The sequence below is a fragment of the Alternaria viburni genome, assembly GCF_023758015.1.
Source record: "Alternaria viburni strain BMP 2772 chromosome Unknown scaffold_28, whole genome shotgun sequence".
Lineage (NCBI taxonomy): Eukaryota > Fungi > Ascomycota > Dothideomycetes > Pleosporales > Pleosporaceae > Alternaria > Alternaria viburni.
Window position 1 is genome coordinate 230,223 of NW_026055797.1, and position 17,473 is coordinate 247,695.

General features: G+C 50.7%; 4 protein-coding genes across 4 annotated transcripts; 1 reads left to right on the top strand and 3 right to left on the bottom strand.

The window, feature by feature from the left end:
* Positions 1-2,419: 2,419 nt before the first annotated feature.
* J4E79_010050 (uncharacterized protein) lies at positions 2,420-3,181 on the top strand (the record flags this gene model as incomplete). The annotated part of the gene is made up of 1 exon (XM_049358890.1): positions 2,420-3,181. The coding sequence occupies one exon, from the start codon at positions 2,420-2,422 to the stop codon at positions 3,179-3,181; it is 762 nt and encodes a 253-aa protein (XP_049206623.1).
* Positions 3,182-5,255: 2,074 nt separating this feature from the next.
* Positions 5,256-8,471, bottom strand: J4E79_010051 (uncharacterized protein; the record flags this gene model as incomplete). The annotated part of the gene is made up of 5 exons (XM_049358891.1): positions 5,256-7,313; positions 7,359-7,514; positions 7,561-7,968; positions 8,014-8,392; positions 8,443-8,471. 5 exons carry the CDS (start codon positions 8,469-8,471, stop codon positions 5,256-5,258), a joined length of 3,030 nt encoding a protein of 1,009 aa, XP_049206624.1.
* A 1,080-nt stretch (positions 8,472-9,551) lies between these two features.
* J4E79_010052 (uncharacterized protein) lies at positions 9,552-14,539 on the bottom strand (the record flags this gene model as incomplete). The annotated part of the gene is made up of 4 exons (XM_049358892.1): positions 9,552-11,060; positions 11,116-11,392; positions 11,443-13,020; positions 13,071-14,539. 4 exons carry the CDS (start codon positions 14,537-14,539, stop codon positions 9,552-9,554), a joined length of 4,833 nt encoding a protein of 1,610 aa, XP_049206625.1.
* Positions 14,540-16,344: 1,805 nt separating this feature from the next.
* On the bottom strand, positions 16,345-17,204 carry J4E79_010053 (uncharacterized protein; the record flags this gene model as incomplete). Its single annotated transcript, XM_049358893.1, has 2 exons — positions 16,345-16,843; positions 16,894-17,204. 2 exons carry the CDS (start codon positions 17,202-17,204, stop codon positions 16,345-16,347), a joined length of 810 nt encoding a protein of 269 aa, XP_049206626.1.
* Between the last annotated feature and the right edge of the window lie 269 nt (positions 17,205-17,473).

Below are 17,473 nucleotides of genomic sequence, written 5' to 3' on the forward strand. Positions count from 1 at the left end.
ATAGAGCCTACTCTTTTTAAAAAAGAAAGTAGTGTTATAAATTAAACCTATAATCTCTACCTAATTAGGCCTAGCTCTAATTAAGTAAGAAACTTTAAAAGTTTTACTATATAGATAGATCTATCTATATATAATATCTTATTTTAATAAAAGTATATACCTAATAATTATAGTGTATAGGTGCCTTTATACTTATTACTAATATATATATATTCTTCTATAAACCTAAGTAAATATTTAATATAGATTAGCTTAATTATATTACTATAGATACGCCTAAGACTTATACTATTTATATTTATACTTTTACGTATAGACTAGTACTAACTATAAAACTATATCTTTCTAAACTTATCTATAATACTATTACCTTATAGATTAGAGCTTTAGGTAGAATTCTTAGTTAGCTTAATAAGCTATTAAGTAGAGAAGAGAAGATATTTATAAAAGGTCTCTTAAGTATTACTATACTTAAATAGATAGAGGCTATAATAGTTATCTAGAATTACTCTTAAATAGGTAGTTATCTTTACTAGCTAAGAATAAATATAGCTAGTTCTATTAAATTACTTCTAGTTATAGTATAAAGAAAGTTATATAAGTAAGTATAGAATAAGTCTATACTATAGACTAAAATAACTATATTACTATAGTAATATATACTAAATTAATATAAAAATTATTTAGTAGTTCTAAAAAGAACTAGCTTAAAGTCTTTTAATATCTTTTAATATCTTTTAATATTATTTTACTATAAAAATAATACTAAATTAGGCTTAAGGCACTAAAATATTTTTTATATAAAAATTTATATTATTTTAAAATTATAATATTTAGTTACTTTATTATTATAATAGTAAGCTATAGTTATTAATTATAAGTTTTATAGTTATATATAAAACTATTATTATTACTTAATTATTATAAAAAAAGCTACTTTACTAAGTAATTTTTAAGTACTAAGCTATAAGACTTAGCTTAAGCTTCTTTAAGCTAAAAATATATTATATACTTTTATTTTATAACTTTTTTAATACTAGTAAAGAGCTATACTAGACTTAAATACTTATTTAAAGATACTTTATAGCTTATATATTTATCTTAATATAAATATTAATAAAGTTTTAAGTTCTGCAGGCATATAAGTAGACTTTCTAGCGTTTAATATCTATAACTAGATTGCAAGCTTTGTAAAGAATAAAAGTGTAGCAGAATATAAGTATTTTAATTGTTAAAGCTGCTAGAAATTAGCTGCTTAGTGTAGCCTAAGGCGTCTAAGGTAGAGCGTGCTTGCCTATTTTCTTATTAGCCTCGTCTATCACTACTGCGTCCTAATCTTCTTTTACAATCTGGGCGACTCTATAATAGAACAATCTGCGAATAATTGATAGTGCGGTGTATACTAGTTTCTAGCTGTTGTTAGGATGTTATAACAGTTTGTCTAACCTTAGAAGGTAGCAGCATATACGAAGCAGTTTCCGCAATGCATTGGCACGCGGCAAGAGTAGTTAAGTCGTCGTATGTGTGTCTATGTGTAGTTAGAGAGGCGAAGCGACATCTGGATAGAAAGAGGACGTTTCTAAAGCTCTCTTGGCACTATGGACGACTTCGACTCGGTTAGAGTTCGGCAACCTCGGCAGCCGCTCCTGCTAACGCCGCCTACCTCTATGCCGAAATGCATAGGTAATCATTTATCTCGACCTTAGTCCACGGGAAGTAACATAGTTGCAAAGAAACCCCCGCTTTCTAGGTTGAACCGTTAACATTGCGTGCGAGATGGCTATGCAGCAGGTCAACGTAACCCCGAATACCGCCGAACAATTGGTGCAACGCCTGGTTCACGGAGGATTGTCCGCCAGGTTCCCAAGGTCGCCTTTGCCTTACTACATGCGCTATCATGTACTGATCATCCTTTTCTATCTGCCAATCCTCATGCCGACGAATGCCAAAACGTGTAATCAAGAGGCATTAGTGGCTAGAATCAGACAGCGTATCTCATGAAGATGTTGCGTGGTAGACTACTTAGTCTAGGATAGCCGGGCTTATTAGGTAAACATCGGTCCGGCTACCAGAAATCTCAACGTTCACTAATCACCCACCGGGCAATACTTAGATCCCGAGGTCGACTGATCAGTCTAGGTGTTTCACCAGATTGCGCCCGTAACTCTCAGCACCGGACGAACAAACTGTCCTTCTGGACGGATTGCATCATTCGTATGGAACCTTTCCTCACCAGCACGAGCACGCCAGAAAGAACCAAAAGATTGTTAAGCATGTTCGGCCTCGGGGTTTATCACCTCTTCCATGTCAGGTCGGAGCCTACATAAGGAAGAGGTGCATCGTGTGGATCATAACATTACAGCTCTCTACCAATTGCTACACATTCGACATCATCATAGCAGCCACCACAAACCAAACCATGTCTTCAACCCTTACCTATCTGATCACCGGAGCCAACCGCGGCATTGGCAAAGGCTTCACCCAAAGCCTGCTCCAACGCCCAAACACAACTGTGATTGCCGCAGTCCGAGACGTCGCCAAGTCCACTCCAACACTGGAGTCTTTGCCCAAAGCCTCGGGTTCTAAACTCGTCATCGTCAAACTCGACTCATCCGCCGAAGCAGACCCCAAGAATGCTGTCGCTCAGCTCAAATCAGAGCACGGCATCACTTCTCTCGACATCGTGATTGCCAACGCCGGAATCGCGCACTCGGGAACCACAATCGCCAACACATCCGCCGATGCACTCCGCGACCACTTCGCCGTCAACACCATCGGCCCCATCCTCCTCTTCCAGGCCGTCAAGCCGCTGCTTCAAGCCAGCAAGTCCGGCAACCCTATCTTCCTTGCCATCTCCACGGTCATCGGCAGCATGGGCGCCCAGGCAGGTCTTGCTGGCTTTCCAGAACAGTTCAGCCCGTATGGCTCTAGCAAGGCTGCACTGAACTGGGCTGTGAACAGGATGCATTTCGAGGAGCCGTGGCTCACATCATACGTGACGCATCCTGGTTTGGTAGTCACAGATATGGGGAACACTATGGGTACGCCTGAGGCACTCAAGGCCGCGGGTGCTATTGAGGTTGAGCAGAGTGTGAGCGGGGTTTTGAGCACGCTGGATAAGGCGGAGAGGTCGATTTCGGGAACGTTCCAGAATTGGGATGGAACTACACTGCCGTGGTAATCGCTGGGGTAGCAAGTGGAGCGACGATCAAGTGAAGTTTTGGGTATCCTTTGTATCGCGCGTCGTTTGATAGATAGTACGACTTGCCAGGTGCAGAGTTGTAAACCCAACAGACATGTCAGGCAGATCTATACATCATTTTATCATAAGCCGAACGTCGGTTCTCCTGAAACTAATATCCATCTAGGGCTAGCGGAAGTGCGAGACGACGTCGATGATGTGGCTTCGGTGGAAAACGTCATGCTTTCGGCAGTGTACAAAAGTAGCAAGAAAAGCAACAAACATGAGTGTAGATTCACTGCATCCTCAATACTACTGATCAAATACGCTCGAGCGAAACAGACATGCTTATTGACTGCTATCGTTTCGACAGCGCCAACCAAACGAGAAAGTGGATTAGAATAGTATGCGTAAACAAACCACTTCATGGGCATTTCTGTGTATCGTTTTGTTGGAAAGGAAGACCAACACATAGCAGTTTGTGCAAGTTCTTTTTGTAAAGTTCGCAAAGAGCGCACAATTTTTGAAGGTGCTTAATGTTCAGGAAGAACGGGCTACTTTATACATGACCCGAAGCAGAGAATTCTCAGTCATATATCTCCCTAATCTTTTTTTGGACAGCGTATCCGAAACCTCCCTGCGTCTCCATGTCTTTGTACAGAATTTCTTTTTGTTTACGGAAGTTGATGCTCAGGACATACAAACTGCTTGTAGTGAGTTGAGATCTCCCCAGGTCCAAGCAGAGGCACACATGGGTATGTTCAGGTGTTATTTTGGACAAAGAGGAGGAGGCAGCCATCCGACATGGCGTGGATGGTTTTGGTAATGTAGAATAGAAGTTGTCGATGAGCGAGGCATGGTGGAAACGAACAGTGGTTTATATCTTTTTCGTCGAGTGGACTAGTCTTGAACACACAGAACATCTTAGAATCGGAGTAGAATTTTCGGACAGAAGAGGAGGAACACTCATCCGCACACTCCTTAAGCGTTTTTAGAAACTCAGAAGATGCCGCAGCAGGACATGCACTGCCTCTTTCCACTTTTGATAAACTTTCTGGAGTGTGTGGAATATAAAAGAGCATTTCAGTGTCCAGCGGGAGGTTTATATATACCCTCGTCCCAAGGCATACTAAGCCCAAACGATGCGCGTCAAGCCCGGCGGAAGCACACACCGACATTAGCGACCTGCCTGATGCTTTTGGAAAGTGCGTTTCAACTCCGGAAGCCACCACCGACATGTAGCAGTCCCTTGATCTTTTTGAAAAGTTTTTGTGCTTTGTAGAGAAGACTAAGGAAGCAGAAGACAGAGCAAAACATTGCAGACGTAAGTAGTTTTTTGGGAACGAGGCGAGCGAGCGAGGAGCAGAACACATGTAATCAATCATTCGCTCTTTTGGGTTGAGAAGGATCGCTCCTACTCGCACCATGTCCTCTTCATCTAGTACTTTTCGATGGTGGCATGCGCAAAAGGTGGATGGAGAACGAGAGAGGCATGATAGTACAGTATGTTCTTTTGTACGCTGCCACTTGGCCATGGCGACGTCATCCTCATTTTTCATTGCCCAAATCTTTTGTAGGAACAAGAACCGCAACTCGCAGTCATCACAACAGGCCAATGTGTTTTTTGTAAATCGAGACACCAAGCCCCGAACAGATCATCGGGGGAAAACGTCTATGTTTTTGTTGAGTCGTTTTGTGAAGACGCAGTCGCACACTCCGCGCACATCATTTTCTTCCTTCGTTTATTTCGGAGGAAATCGCACCACATAATATGTCTGAATAGAACTTTTGGACACTTCGGAGCGAGAGTGAGTGATGAGGAGGAAAGAAGGTAGAGATCGAGAAGAGCTTTTATAGACACCGGACTTCGGGTGATTGTCGGGGCGCACAGCTGGAGCTGGTTAGCAGAGACATTGCGGTGATTATCTTCGCCATCACCAGCACATCGCAGAGAATGCATACCCAACTTGCGAATGACACAGAAAAACGGTAATTGTCCTCTGATGGGGGTATGCGCCATGCAATGCTATCCTACCAAAACGCCATGGTCTAAACGCCTTGCACCAATACAATATCACAGCTCCTCCACCTCTCGCTCAACACTACTCGTCCTCTCACGAGCCTTTGAGTTCCCTTTCTCCATCCGAAAGCCCACCTCGGTCCTCGCATCATCCGTCAGTCTTCCCCACTCAAGCAACAGCCTGAACATATACACCTCCATATCCTCCTTCCTCAACACCTTCTCCGTCCACACCTTGCCGTCCCGTGCGATCTTCTCTGCAGCCTTGATATGACCCTCCATCATGCGCTTATTCCTCGCCTCGACACCATACCCACCAAAGTAGGCAAGCGAAGAAAAGAGATCGTGTAAGCGAAGATCCACAGGAACGAAATGTTTCCAGGCAGTGAGGCGACCTTCGTACCATTCGCGAAAGAGGGCAGCCTTGAAGACCACGGAATTCGACTGTAAGAAAGGGAGGAATCGACCAGAGAAGCCGGCGCCATCCGCGTCGAAGAGGTAGCGGTAGCGCCAGTGCTGTTTGAAGTCGATAGGATCACCGAAACCGAACTCGCGTGTCTGGTCGATGCAATCTTGGCCTGCACAGCGCGCTATCGGACCCACTAGGCGGACATCAGTCTTTGTCTCGAGAAGCCTCTTAATGTCATTAGTGCGCTTCAGCATGTACTCCAGGTGGCCACTATGATCGGGTTTCGGGAGAAGGATCGGTTGGCGGGATGTTTCGTTGTTCAGGAGATGTACGATGCGTTGACGGAGCATGCCCTTCCAAGTGCCATGGGTAGTAACACCTTCCGTGGTCGTCCCGCGCCAGAAGAGGACATCCGCTTTGTCTTGGAAGTGAGGATCAGGGAACTTTTCATCGAATCCATACTTGCTTTTGCCCAAGTAATTCCATGGTGATGGGTATCTGATATCGACGAAACCGGGAGCCCGACTCTGGCTGAAGATTGGAACCATGTCATGAGTACCCATGAGACTAGCAGGACTGAGATGCATGCCGTGTAGATTAGCGATATCTGGCTGATGGCACGGCTCAGATGATAAGGTCCAATTAGCCACGAAAGCGCCCATGGAATGGCCTTGGGTACACGTGTGACAGAAGGATCTCGTCTGCCAATGCCGCTCTTTTCGTGCGCGCGAGTCAGGTGGGCATGCGACAGAACCGAAAGTCTCATATGAATGCTTGATGCGAGCGTCGACAAAGAAATGCGGGTCCGTTCGTACGCGTTCCACGTCCAGCCATTTCTCTGCGCGGTCTGCGCTAAAGTCTTTTCCTGGGCGAGACGTATCGGGGGAGGGGTACTGCTGTGGCTTGTCGAGCGCATCTCGCAGCCGCTCGTACGGTGCAGCCACGCGACTCTCATCATTCAGGTTCAGGGCAAGATCCATGTCTGGAAGCGATTCGGAGAATTGCTGGATCATGGCCGCCGCGCCATCCATCATCCAGCGATGCGTACCGGGGACGTTGTTGAAAACCTCCACCTTCCCGTCTCTTATGCGTAACCCACCGACCCCCTCATGCGTAGCCAAGACAGTGGCGGTACGTAAGCGAAGATCATCGGCGTTGAAGGACGAGAAGGGTGCCAAGTCTTGCTCGATGTTGTCATAGTCATCGATCACGATGGAGTTCCGGCTTATGGCGAAGTGGTACCACTTGTCGAAATTCGGCGGAGGGTCGCGGTTGTAACGTTTCCGATAGTGCACAACGGCCTCAGAGAGGGATTTGCTCCGGTAGGCTTGTGATGCCCATCGATCGTGTTGGACTGTCGCGATATCGATCAAGGTAGTGATGGGATGTTCGAGAACGGGACCGTGCCGACGATATAAGATAACACCAATGGAGAAGGCGATAAGAAGCACGATGAATCCAGCCGACTGGTTCCTGCCCAGGCGGATGGGTACTTTGGATCGTATGCGGGTCTCGATGCTGGTGTCTGTGACGAGGTAGAGGATGAGCGCAATGGTGAGCAGAGTCAAACACAAAACAAGTCCGACGGTGGATTTTGGTGGGAACGAATAGGACACGCCGGTGCCCAGAGCACGGAGAACGCCAATGTATGCAGAGGAAAATGCACCAAGGAGCAAAGCGCTCATAACGCCATACAATCGAGCCTAGGAGGTCAGCGACAGAGTACCAGACGGGATGTAGTAACGTACCGATTTGAGGAAACATAACGTCATAAAGGGTATCATCAACGATAAACGCAAAAGACCAAGGAGATATTCAGACGAAAACGAGAGCATCCACTCGCGATGCTCAGGCATTGCGGGGTATATGATAATGCCGGCGACGAGAAGGACCAAAGAAGATGCCTGTTCAGGGTCAGATGTGCATGGTGCATGAAGGCGATTGACGTACAGTAAGTGTCAAGCCGACTAAGAGGTGATTCGAGGTACCATCTGCAAGATGGATTGTCCAGTCGTCCGCCTCGGAGATGCCATCGTCGATCAGACGGTATGCTATCTGGACGATGACGCAGTCCAGCAAGAAGCCGAGGAACTGAAGGAAAGGAATGGCGGTTGCAGTCGAGTTTGCGGTGGGACAGATGTAGTTGGAGCGCAACGAGCTGGACTTGATGATGACAAGGAAGCTGCTGACAGAGAGCAGGAAAGAGGGAATGATGTATCGCGTGGAGCCGTCGAAGATGAAGCTGTAGACGCGGTCGAGCTGGGTACGCGGGCGCGTGTCAGCAGTCCAGGCGGGGTATTGTCGCTGACTGGGGTGCCGAATACTGTGGTAGAGGGCAGCGACGAGGGGAAGGAATGACTATATCGGTCAGTACTGTTGGTACAATAGGAGGGGTTTGCGCACCAATGCAGAGGGGCCGCTGCACTCGACGTCCTTGGTGACGCGGTAGAAGATGGCTATGCGCCCGCATATCGCGAACAGCAGGACGGCCAACAGCGCGCCGACAGCCCGGACGCTCCATCCTCTCCGCCGACCTGGCTGGCCTGCCTCAGTCCATATCTCTTCGGCTGCCGGTCTGCTCTGCACCTGGTTCAGGGCTATGGCGATATATCTTGTATGCGGTTGCGGCTGTGCACTGCGCGACGACCAGGCTTCAATTGCGACCACGGCGAGGCCAGTCAGCAGCAGGACGATGGCGACGGTGTGCAGCGGCTTGTCGAAGGCGAAGGAGTAGTCGACGGGGGTTGCAGTGCTCAGGTACCCGGATGCTAGGACGAGGCCGCTATTGTCTTGTCAGCTGGTGTGCTGCTGGTAGCCTAGGACTGTGCTTACCATGGGAAGAAGAGGGCCTTCCTGTCCATGACCGCCGCATTCTTCGTGGCTTTTCTTTACAGCGATGGGGGGAACAAGTAGTCGCGACAAGCAGCGCTCAACATGGCCCGATGGTGAATTGAGCGACGTGAGAAAGTGATTGTACTGAGGCCCGCGTCACTTGGAGCACGGCTGCCCGGCACCTGCAGCCATACCAGCGGGCTGTGCTAGCGACCCTCACACTAACGGGAGGTGGAGAAGTCCGTGCCCACCCCGAGTCGAACGTCTATTAGCGGTTCTGCTATACGCAAATACGCACTTCTACGACGCATCCCATGTTTCGTCCACTGCCACTCGCTGCGTCGACATCGCAGTCGATGGGTGAAGGCACCCTGCAGTCGCCGATCGGACCCTGCGACGCGATCTCCAGGAACCGTCCGCAATTACATCACGCACACGAGACGGCTATCACGGCAGGTCTTGCACTGCTTCGCCCCGCTGTGAGACGTGCGCGACTTGTGATCGCCGCTCTTGGTCGCCCTTAGCGGTATCAACTCTTCTTCAATTCTTCACCATGATGTTTGCCACTGCGACACCGAGTTCGCGATGAGACAGCAGTCGTCATCAGCCCTGGCGCTAAGCTACTATCGAAACAGCTTTTCTTGCGAGCGAATGGTGGGGTACCTACATGTCTTCAGACGCGGGAACATGCATGCGCCTCACTTTGTGGTGGCGCCAAGCACACGCGGCTGTCAGCATGTCATGCTCGTATTCACATGTAAATACAGTCATGGTGGTGTCCACTTCGACCGTTTAGCATTGTAATGACTTCAAGACTAATGCGCCTAGCATTCGCTATTGTGAGCAAAGGACCTTGTTTCGCGGCAGTGTAGCAAAATTCTACCTGCCGGCGAAAATTGGCCGAAAACGATTACCACATCTTCGATGATATTGTCAATCCAGACAGACTCACTTCACTCGTTTTCACCTCGGAGCCACTCGCTGAATAATTGAACATCAAAATATAACATTACCTACTAATTAAACAAGATAACCCAAAGAATCTATGCATACGAAAGAGAAAGAAACAAGTCGCTCAAAAAAACATCAACTACTACTTTTCAAAACGCTCAAGCAGTCCCAGCATCCTTCTCCCCACTCCTCTCACCAGGATGTCCACCCTGCTGTGCCGCCTTCTCAGCACCCTCCTGCGCCTTATCCGCCGTCCCCTTCGCCTTGGCACCCTTCTTGTTCTTATGGAAGAAGCTCTTAAACGAGCTAAGCTTCGCAACGCGGAAGAGGTAATAAGTGAGAACAGCAATAGCAGCGTTGAACCCGATGAAAGCAAAGATAATACCAAAGTTCCTCCACCTTTCGCCGTAGTAAATCGAGGAACCAGCCAGGAACTGGTCTGCGTTACTCAGCGAACAGTAGTTGCAGCCTGCAGTCGCGTCTGGGTTCTGAATCGTGCCGCCGGCGACGGCAGCGTAGTCGGCGAGGTAGGCACCGCATGTTTGGCCGGCTGGGGGGTCGAAGACGGAGACTTCGCGTTCACTGCAGACGACTTGGCGGCCGGAGAGCATGGTGGAGACCATACCGCCGATCCAGTATGTGAAGGGACTGCAGCGGTACATGAAGAGCCAGAAGCCGGGGAGTTGGTCCGGAGGCTGCAGAACACCGTTGAACAGGATGCTCATGAGAGTGAGAAGGGAGACGAGGCCGGATGCTGTCTCCGCGTCGGGTAGCGCTGCGATGGTCATGTCGGCGAAGGTGGATGTGTAGATGAGGAGTTGCATGCAGAAGAGCAGGACCAGGCCCTGGCGTTCGCTGGATTGGCTCACACCAACGACGGGGTAGTAGAATGTGACGAACATGAAGACACCGGCGATGATGCCGTAGGGTATCTCCACAACGATGTTGGCGATCATGAAGGCGATCCAGCTGTATGCCTTGGACGGCCTCTCGCGCGACTCGTAGAGCGAGCGTTGGGTGACGAAGAGGGGCTGGATCTGCTGTACAAGCGACGAGAAGATGGTAGTAAGCATGAAGACCGAGAAGATGATCGTCTGCATGCCTGCTAAACTCGTGTTGGCCTTGTAGAAAGAGAAACCGATGAAGAGACCCGCGATGGCGCAGAGACCGAACTTAGCCATGACGTAGCCGGGCATGCGCCAGTATTGCTGGAAGGCTCGGTATGTGCATTCGACGATTTGCGTGGTCAATGGCATGGCAAACTCGCCGCCACCAGTCTCCGCTGCAATGTTGAGTTCCTCGCTCTTCTTGGCCTCGTGGAGTTGGTCGATATCCCTTTGGACGCCCTTGGCTTCTTCGCTCTCTCTCCAGACGTCGTACCAATCCTGGCCGTTGTCGTTCTTGCCGGCGTTGACAATCTCCAGCATGTACTCAGCTGGGTTCTCGTCTTCACCGCACTTGCGTGCACCGTTGTTCTGGAAGTAGTCGAGGAGTGTTTGCGAGTTCTCGCCGAGCTCCCCGAAGTAGACGGTCTTACCACCGCGGGCAAGGAAGAGAAGACGGTCGAACTCTTGGAAGAGAATGGCGCTGGGCTGATGGATGGTGCAGAGAATGGCTTGGCCAGCTGAGCTGAGCTTGCGGAGGAAGGCGATGATGGACCAGGAACTCTGCGCAGAAGTTAGTAATCATCCATCGTACACGACCTGATGCAATTGTACTGACCTGTGAATCAAGACCGGAGGTAGGTTCATCAAGGAAGAGCAACAGCTTGGGCTTCGCGGCAAGCTCAACACCAATCGTCAGAAGCTTGCGTTGTTCAACGTTCAAGCCCTCGCCAGGCACACCAACAACGGCTTCGGCGAAGTCGGACATGTTCAGCATCTTGATGACCTCTTCGACGTATTCATGCTTTTCCTTCTTGCTAACAGACTTTGGCTGGCGTAGCATGGCAGAGAATTGTAGCGCTTCACGGACGGTCGAAGTCTCGAGATGAAGATCCCTGAAATAGTTAGTACTTGTGATAAGACAGACATGAGCTGGAAAACTTACTGTTGTTGCACGTAACCAGTTGAGCGTTGGAAAGCAGGATCGAGAGGCTTGCCGTTCACAAACATATCTCCAGTGATCACTCCCATTGTTGTCCGCTGAGCCAGAGCATCCAAGAGCGTGGTCTTGCCAGCTCCCGAGACACCCATAAGAGCAGTCATTGATCCAGGCTTGACGAAACCGGAGACATGGTCGAGCAGACGACGTGGCTCGCCCTTAATCTCAATGTCGTAGACAACATCGCGCCACGTGAAGACACCCTTCTGCTCCTCAATGGCGCTGACATCACCAGCGCCTTCATGCTCTCCTGTCTGCGTCTCTCCAGACTCCTCATCGGAACCCTTGCCACCAGGCTGCATGTATGCGGGAACATGTCCACGACGGAAGACCAGTTGTTCGGCGGTGTTGGATGTGGAAGAGTTGACCTCAACAGCGACGAAGTAGGTGACCATGAAGAAGATCAGGAAAGCCCAGAGGATACCAAAGTTGCGCCACACATGGCTCCAAGAGTAGGAGTATGAGACTTCGATGTAGCTGTCACCGTTGATGAACGTCTGTCCAGCGACTGCGCCCTGTGTGTTGCAAATGAACGAGTCGCCTGTCTGCGCGTATCCGGGTCCTGATGGGATGAAGGCATCGCACGGGAAGTCGACTCCGTGGAACTCGTTCGCAAGCAAGATCTCGAATGCGTAGAAGATTGGATTGATCCACCTAATCCAGCCAAACCAGTCAGGCATTTCGGGGATGCGAATGACGAAACCAGTGTAGATGACCAAAATGAGGACCAAGACACCGGCGCCTGCCATGGCTTGCGATGCGGTCTTGGTAACAGCAGCAGTCGTTCGGAAGATAGCTGCCATGACGAAGGTTGCCATGTAAGTAACCACGAAGAACAAGAAGAACTGTCCGGCAGTGTACCGCAGTTGGGCGAGGAAGTACAGAATGATGTTGAAGACGACTGCCTGAATGAACTTGACAGGTATATCGGCAACAATACCAGCTATAGCTTCGGTAGACGGATGGTAAAAGGCGTAAGAGTTGTGCTTTTCGACGATAGGCCGCTGGGCGTATAGACCTGCGATTTCACCGATGGAAGTAAGAGCGTTGAAGAGAATGGCCAGGAAGATGACTGCTCCGCGACCTTGGAACGAGCTGGAGCCTGGAGAGTGACCGAAGTAGATGGAACCGACGATGAGAGCGATGACGACATTGAGACCAGCTTGTGTTGCAGTAGACGCAATGTCACCCCAGATACGTTGGTACGCTCGTCGAGTGTTGAGCTTGATCTGCATCGGGACGCTGATGAGGTAAGGTGACTTGGGACGAGCGTGTTTAGCCTGAATGTAGTTCTTCTGCTGGCGCAGTTGCTCGAGAGTGCCGTGCTCGTTGACTGGGTTCTCTGCTTCGAAGTCCTTGATCTCCTCAAGAAGCGACTGGTACTCAGGGGACTCGCGCCAGTACTTCTCAAAGTCTTCCGGTGTGCGAGGCACCTTGTTCTCCATGCCTTCTTTGGCTTGTCTTTCTTGTGGGTTGGTAACGGCTGTGAGGAAGTCTCCAGCGGTTTGACGAGGGGGGCAGTACCTGTTGTGCGTTAGTTGTTTTCAGATGTCTCGTCATATTGGAATTCTTACCATCCTTGACGCTCAAAGAAGTCCTTGGCCTCATTGGCGGGTCCGAAGTAGATCTGGCGACCTTCGTAAAGAACGGCAGCTTTGTCAAAGCAGTCGTACACGCTTTGACTAGCCTGGTAGATAGCCACCGCAGCAGCACCTCCAGCCAAGTCGGAACCGACCCTCAGAGCCTTGACGAATTTCAACGCAGTGGCTGAGTCCAATCCTCGTGTCGAGTTATCCCAGGCCGCGAATGGAGCGCCGGCGAGCAGCATCTCAGCTACGGAGACTCGCTTCCTCTCTCCACCTGACACACCACGAACGAAATCGTTTCCAACCTTGGTGTTGTAGGTGTGACTCAGCCCAAGCACGGCCATGACGACCTTTGCCATGAACTGGGCGAACTCATCGCGGTTCGCTCCGCCGGGTCGGTTCGATGGTGTTCTGACAGCCGCTGCAAATTCCAGTGTCTGACCTACAGTCAGATGGGGAAAGTGCTTGTCGACTTCCTGGTTGTACACTGTCTCTCCCTTGAACTCCTTGCGCATACGCTCCTGGGGAATGCCGTTGTAGTGGATGACCGAGTCATCCGTGTCCAAACCATGAAGCTCTCCAGTGAGAGCCTTGAGAAGCGTGGAGCAACCAGAGCCGGGACGACCAAGGACAACACACAGCTCGCCAGCTCGTATGATACCGTCGAAGCTGTGGAGAATCTGCTTGCGCTCCGACTTGCCAAAGAATTCCTTAGCTCGGAAGGGTGCCATGAACATGTCTGAAACAGTGCTCTGAAGCTGCAGAGCCTTGCCCGAACCAAAGACGTCCAGGTTCTTGTACACAACGTTGACCTTCTTCATTTCGATGCCCTCGCCCTCCAGCTGGTTCCGGAACATGTTCAAGAACCTGCTGAGATCAAAAGCCTCGTTGGAGGGGTCCACACGGGGATCGTTTGGCTGCGCGATGCTCATCTGCTGAGTCACTTTTGACTGTGAGGTGAAGATGCGCGCCAACTCCTGCCTGCCGTCGTCGTCGATCTCAGCCCGCGTGACCCGTCGTTGAAGAGTGGCTGGGGCTGCATCTTCGTAAGAGGATGAAGTGCCGGTTCGCTTGACTTTGGGGGCTTGTCCATTAGATCCTAACCGCGTGTCTGAAGAATCCGAGGAGCTCGATGTGTTGACTTTCTCGAGCGGCACGACTTCCTCTTGTCGGTGCTGGGATTCAATGCCAGCGGTGGAGGAAAACAAGCCCGCGCCGGCCGATGTTTCATGGGTGGTCGATGATTCATGCGTGTAGGAGTGTGATGAGAAGACTCCGTGGGTGCCGTGAGCATGGCCATCTGGGAAGTAGGTCGGACGACCAGAAGCAGTTCGCGTGACGCCGTGGGGAGGAGTCTGGGTTCCCGACCCCGATTGGGTGGAAGTGCTGAAATGTGTTTGATGTGACTGCGACGTACTCGACATGAAAGTCTCGCCGTGGGACTGGTGGTCAGCCATGGTGATTCTCAACGGCAAGTGATGGCGAGTAACGTCGGCGTCGATGATGTATTGCTGGTGCCCACCTGCGACTATCTAACATATATCAAATGTTAGCCACGTTTGGACCTATGTTGTCATAGCACCCCGGATAGCGGAATCTCCCCATGGCCGCGGTTAGTCTTGCACCATCTGCCATGGCGTCGGACGAGATGGCTGGGCCTCTGGATTGAGATTCGTCCTTCGCCGCAGTAGATGATTGGGACGTGCGTGCGCTACGCGGGCCGGACTCAAAGTGAGCGGATCCAAGTTCAGCATGCTCGATGCGTATTTGTTCGAGGCCGCAATTAGTGCGACAACACTGGGCGCCGAGACTGCTTTTCTCAATGTTGAATATGACATCACAGCCCGGACGGCCACGGATGAGGGTGTTGCCAAGCAATCCGCCCACCATCACAGTCCGTAATGGAAGCAGACATGCGGTGGCTGTCGTGACGAGGCAGCTTCTGCGCTCGATGCGCAGTCTTTGCGTGATTCTGGTGGTCGTACTGCAAGATTGCGGCTGCCCGTCGAAAACGCTTATGTTGGTCCGCGATCGACAGCTTACTGCTTTCGGACGAGAGATCGCTCGGGATCCTCCTTACGCCTGCCATGCACTCTCGCGTCTTCGGTACCCGTTATCCTATCGTACAAACCCTTGTCGTCATTTCCAGCCATCCGGACCATCCGAGCAGCGGCTATCTGTTGTACAAATGCCGGTGATTTCCAGTCTGTTGAGGAGCGTCAACTTTCCACTCTCCGCCGGTCGTAATATGGGGCGGTGCACAACGGAACCCTGAACAAGGCCAATCTCGGACGAACGTAATCTCCGTTTGATGTTGGCAGGCGGACGCGTCTCCTTGGTTATGTCAGGCAGCGCTAACGCACTGTCACTTGCTTGTGTCGGCATCGACAGAACCTAATTGCTTTTTGAGGGGAAGCAATACAGCAGGAACCGCCCTACGGGCCCTAAACGTTCGCGCACGGTGGGATCGATGATCAGCATCAACGAGCGAAGACACTTGGACAACGTGGCTGGAGTCTAGCGATTGAGTTTCAATTCTGCGCTTCCATAGGTCAGGATATGCTCCAGAAACGAATGTACTCGAGGTCTGTCTGGGCGCAGTGACAGAAAGATTTCGAGGCGCGTAACAATACATTGGACGACTGCGCACAAACTCGGTACCAGGACACAGAGCGGCATTGACCATAGCTGTACGTAGATGTTCAGACTCGCACCATCACTGCTGTATCAGCCATGGACCTTGCATGAGGTTGCAAGCCTCATTAGTAGCGGCGCTCTTGGGAGGTCAGACAGCTTTCAGTCAACAACATCCGTTTATGTAATCGGGGTTGCATTGTAAAGGCTATCTTGCTCGAGAGCGGTGAAACTCTCCTTCGCTATCCGTCCAGATGCAGACCACATGCAGGCCTTATGCCGGCCCCTTGTCTAGGCGGTATGTACTGAGCAGCGATTTGATAATCAGGATATTGTGTCCAGCTAAGCTTATTGGCGTGTATTCGATAGGAATTCTGGAACGAGAGTAGAGATCGCCTTGGGTTGAGGCCTGTCAGACGGCGGATTCCAGGGACAAGAGGCCTGCTTCCTGGTTGTTTGCGTGATTACTGAACAGGCGATGAGCGAAAGCCTAATCAACGTACGCACCGGTCAGACTGACCTTGGGATTGTCGACGCAGTTTTGGGTCGCCGTTGTGCCTCCGCGCTTTTAGTGCTTTTGGTTTCGGGCTGATGAGTGATGATCAAGGTTCTGTCGAGCCGCGCTTGCTCACTTCAGTTGCAACCCCTCAATCTTCTGCTCCACTATGGGTATATGTTCCGCCAAGCGGTTAGGGTCTCGCATTATCGCAAGCACGTCTTCCTTCCGTCCTGCGAGCTTCTTCCGCACTTCCTCGTATTTCTCCTCCCTCGCCGTGTACTCCCTCAGCACCACGTTGTCCCCAAACTCGACAAACACGCGCGTGTCGCGTATCCGGAATACAACATCATCCAGGCGCATGAAGAAGCGGACAAGGAGGAGCAAGCGCTGTGGCATGACGCGGATCTTGCAGGATAGCATGGCAATGCCATTGTCCGCTAGCTCGTCTTCGTAGAGTACCAGCTCGTCGAAGAAGTGTATCGGGTCGGGACGCTTGAGAAGGTGGAGTGGTATCGGGGTCTCGGTCGGCTCGAAGGCGGGCGTTGGTGGTGTGGTGCCCTTGTAATCTGTGCTGTAGGACCAGTCGAACGGCTTCACGACTTCTTTGATGTCCTCAAACTGCTTCTGTCTGATCCGAGTTAGCTGCAAGTTCTCTCCGTGCTGCGTCTTTGGTCTCACCTATTTTGCTGCCACTCTTTCGAGTAGGAGACCTTGAACATCTTCTCGCCGGTCTTGTCCACCAGATCCAGCGCATCGAAGGCATTGAACTCAATGTACCAGCCGCTCTGGGCGTGTTCTATCCGCATCATGTTGTCTCCGAATATCATCTCGGGCGGCGCGATCCCGAGCTTCTTGGTCATGTCCTCTATTGGGCCGGCCTTGAGGATGGGCAGCTTGCGCGTGGTGATCTTGAAGCCTTCCTTGGTAATGGATGTGTCGGCGACACCGGGTGCCACGGTGTCGGCGGGCGCGCCATTGAGGGAAGCCATAGCTGCGGACTTATGCGACGAGACCCTGAAGAATGCTGTGTGTATAAATTGTTCGCAGACACCTGCAGGTGGATCCGATGGCGATGGCGGGGAGCTTCAGCGTGGTGGGGCGCGAACCAGGGCTCCGACCGCCGATGGCCGATGGTGGCTGTTTCCTTGACAACGCACGAAACCCACTTGTTTGTCTGGGTTAACTAGCTGCCATCCGTCCTCGAACCCTGCAAACATCCACACCCACCAACTGTCACCCATCCCATAGTATAATATAG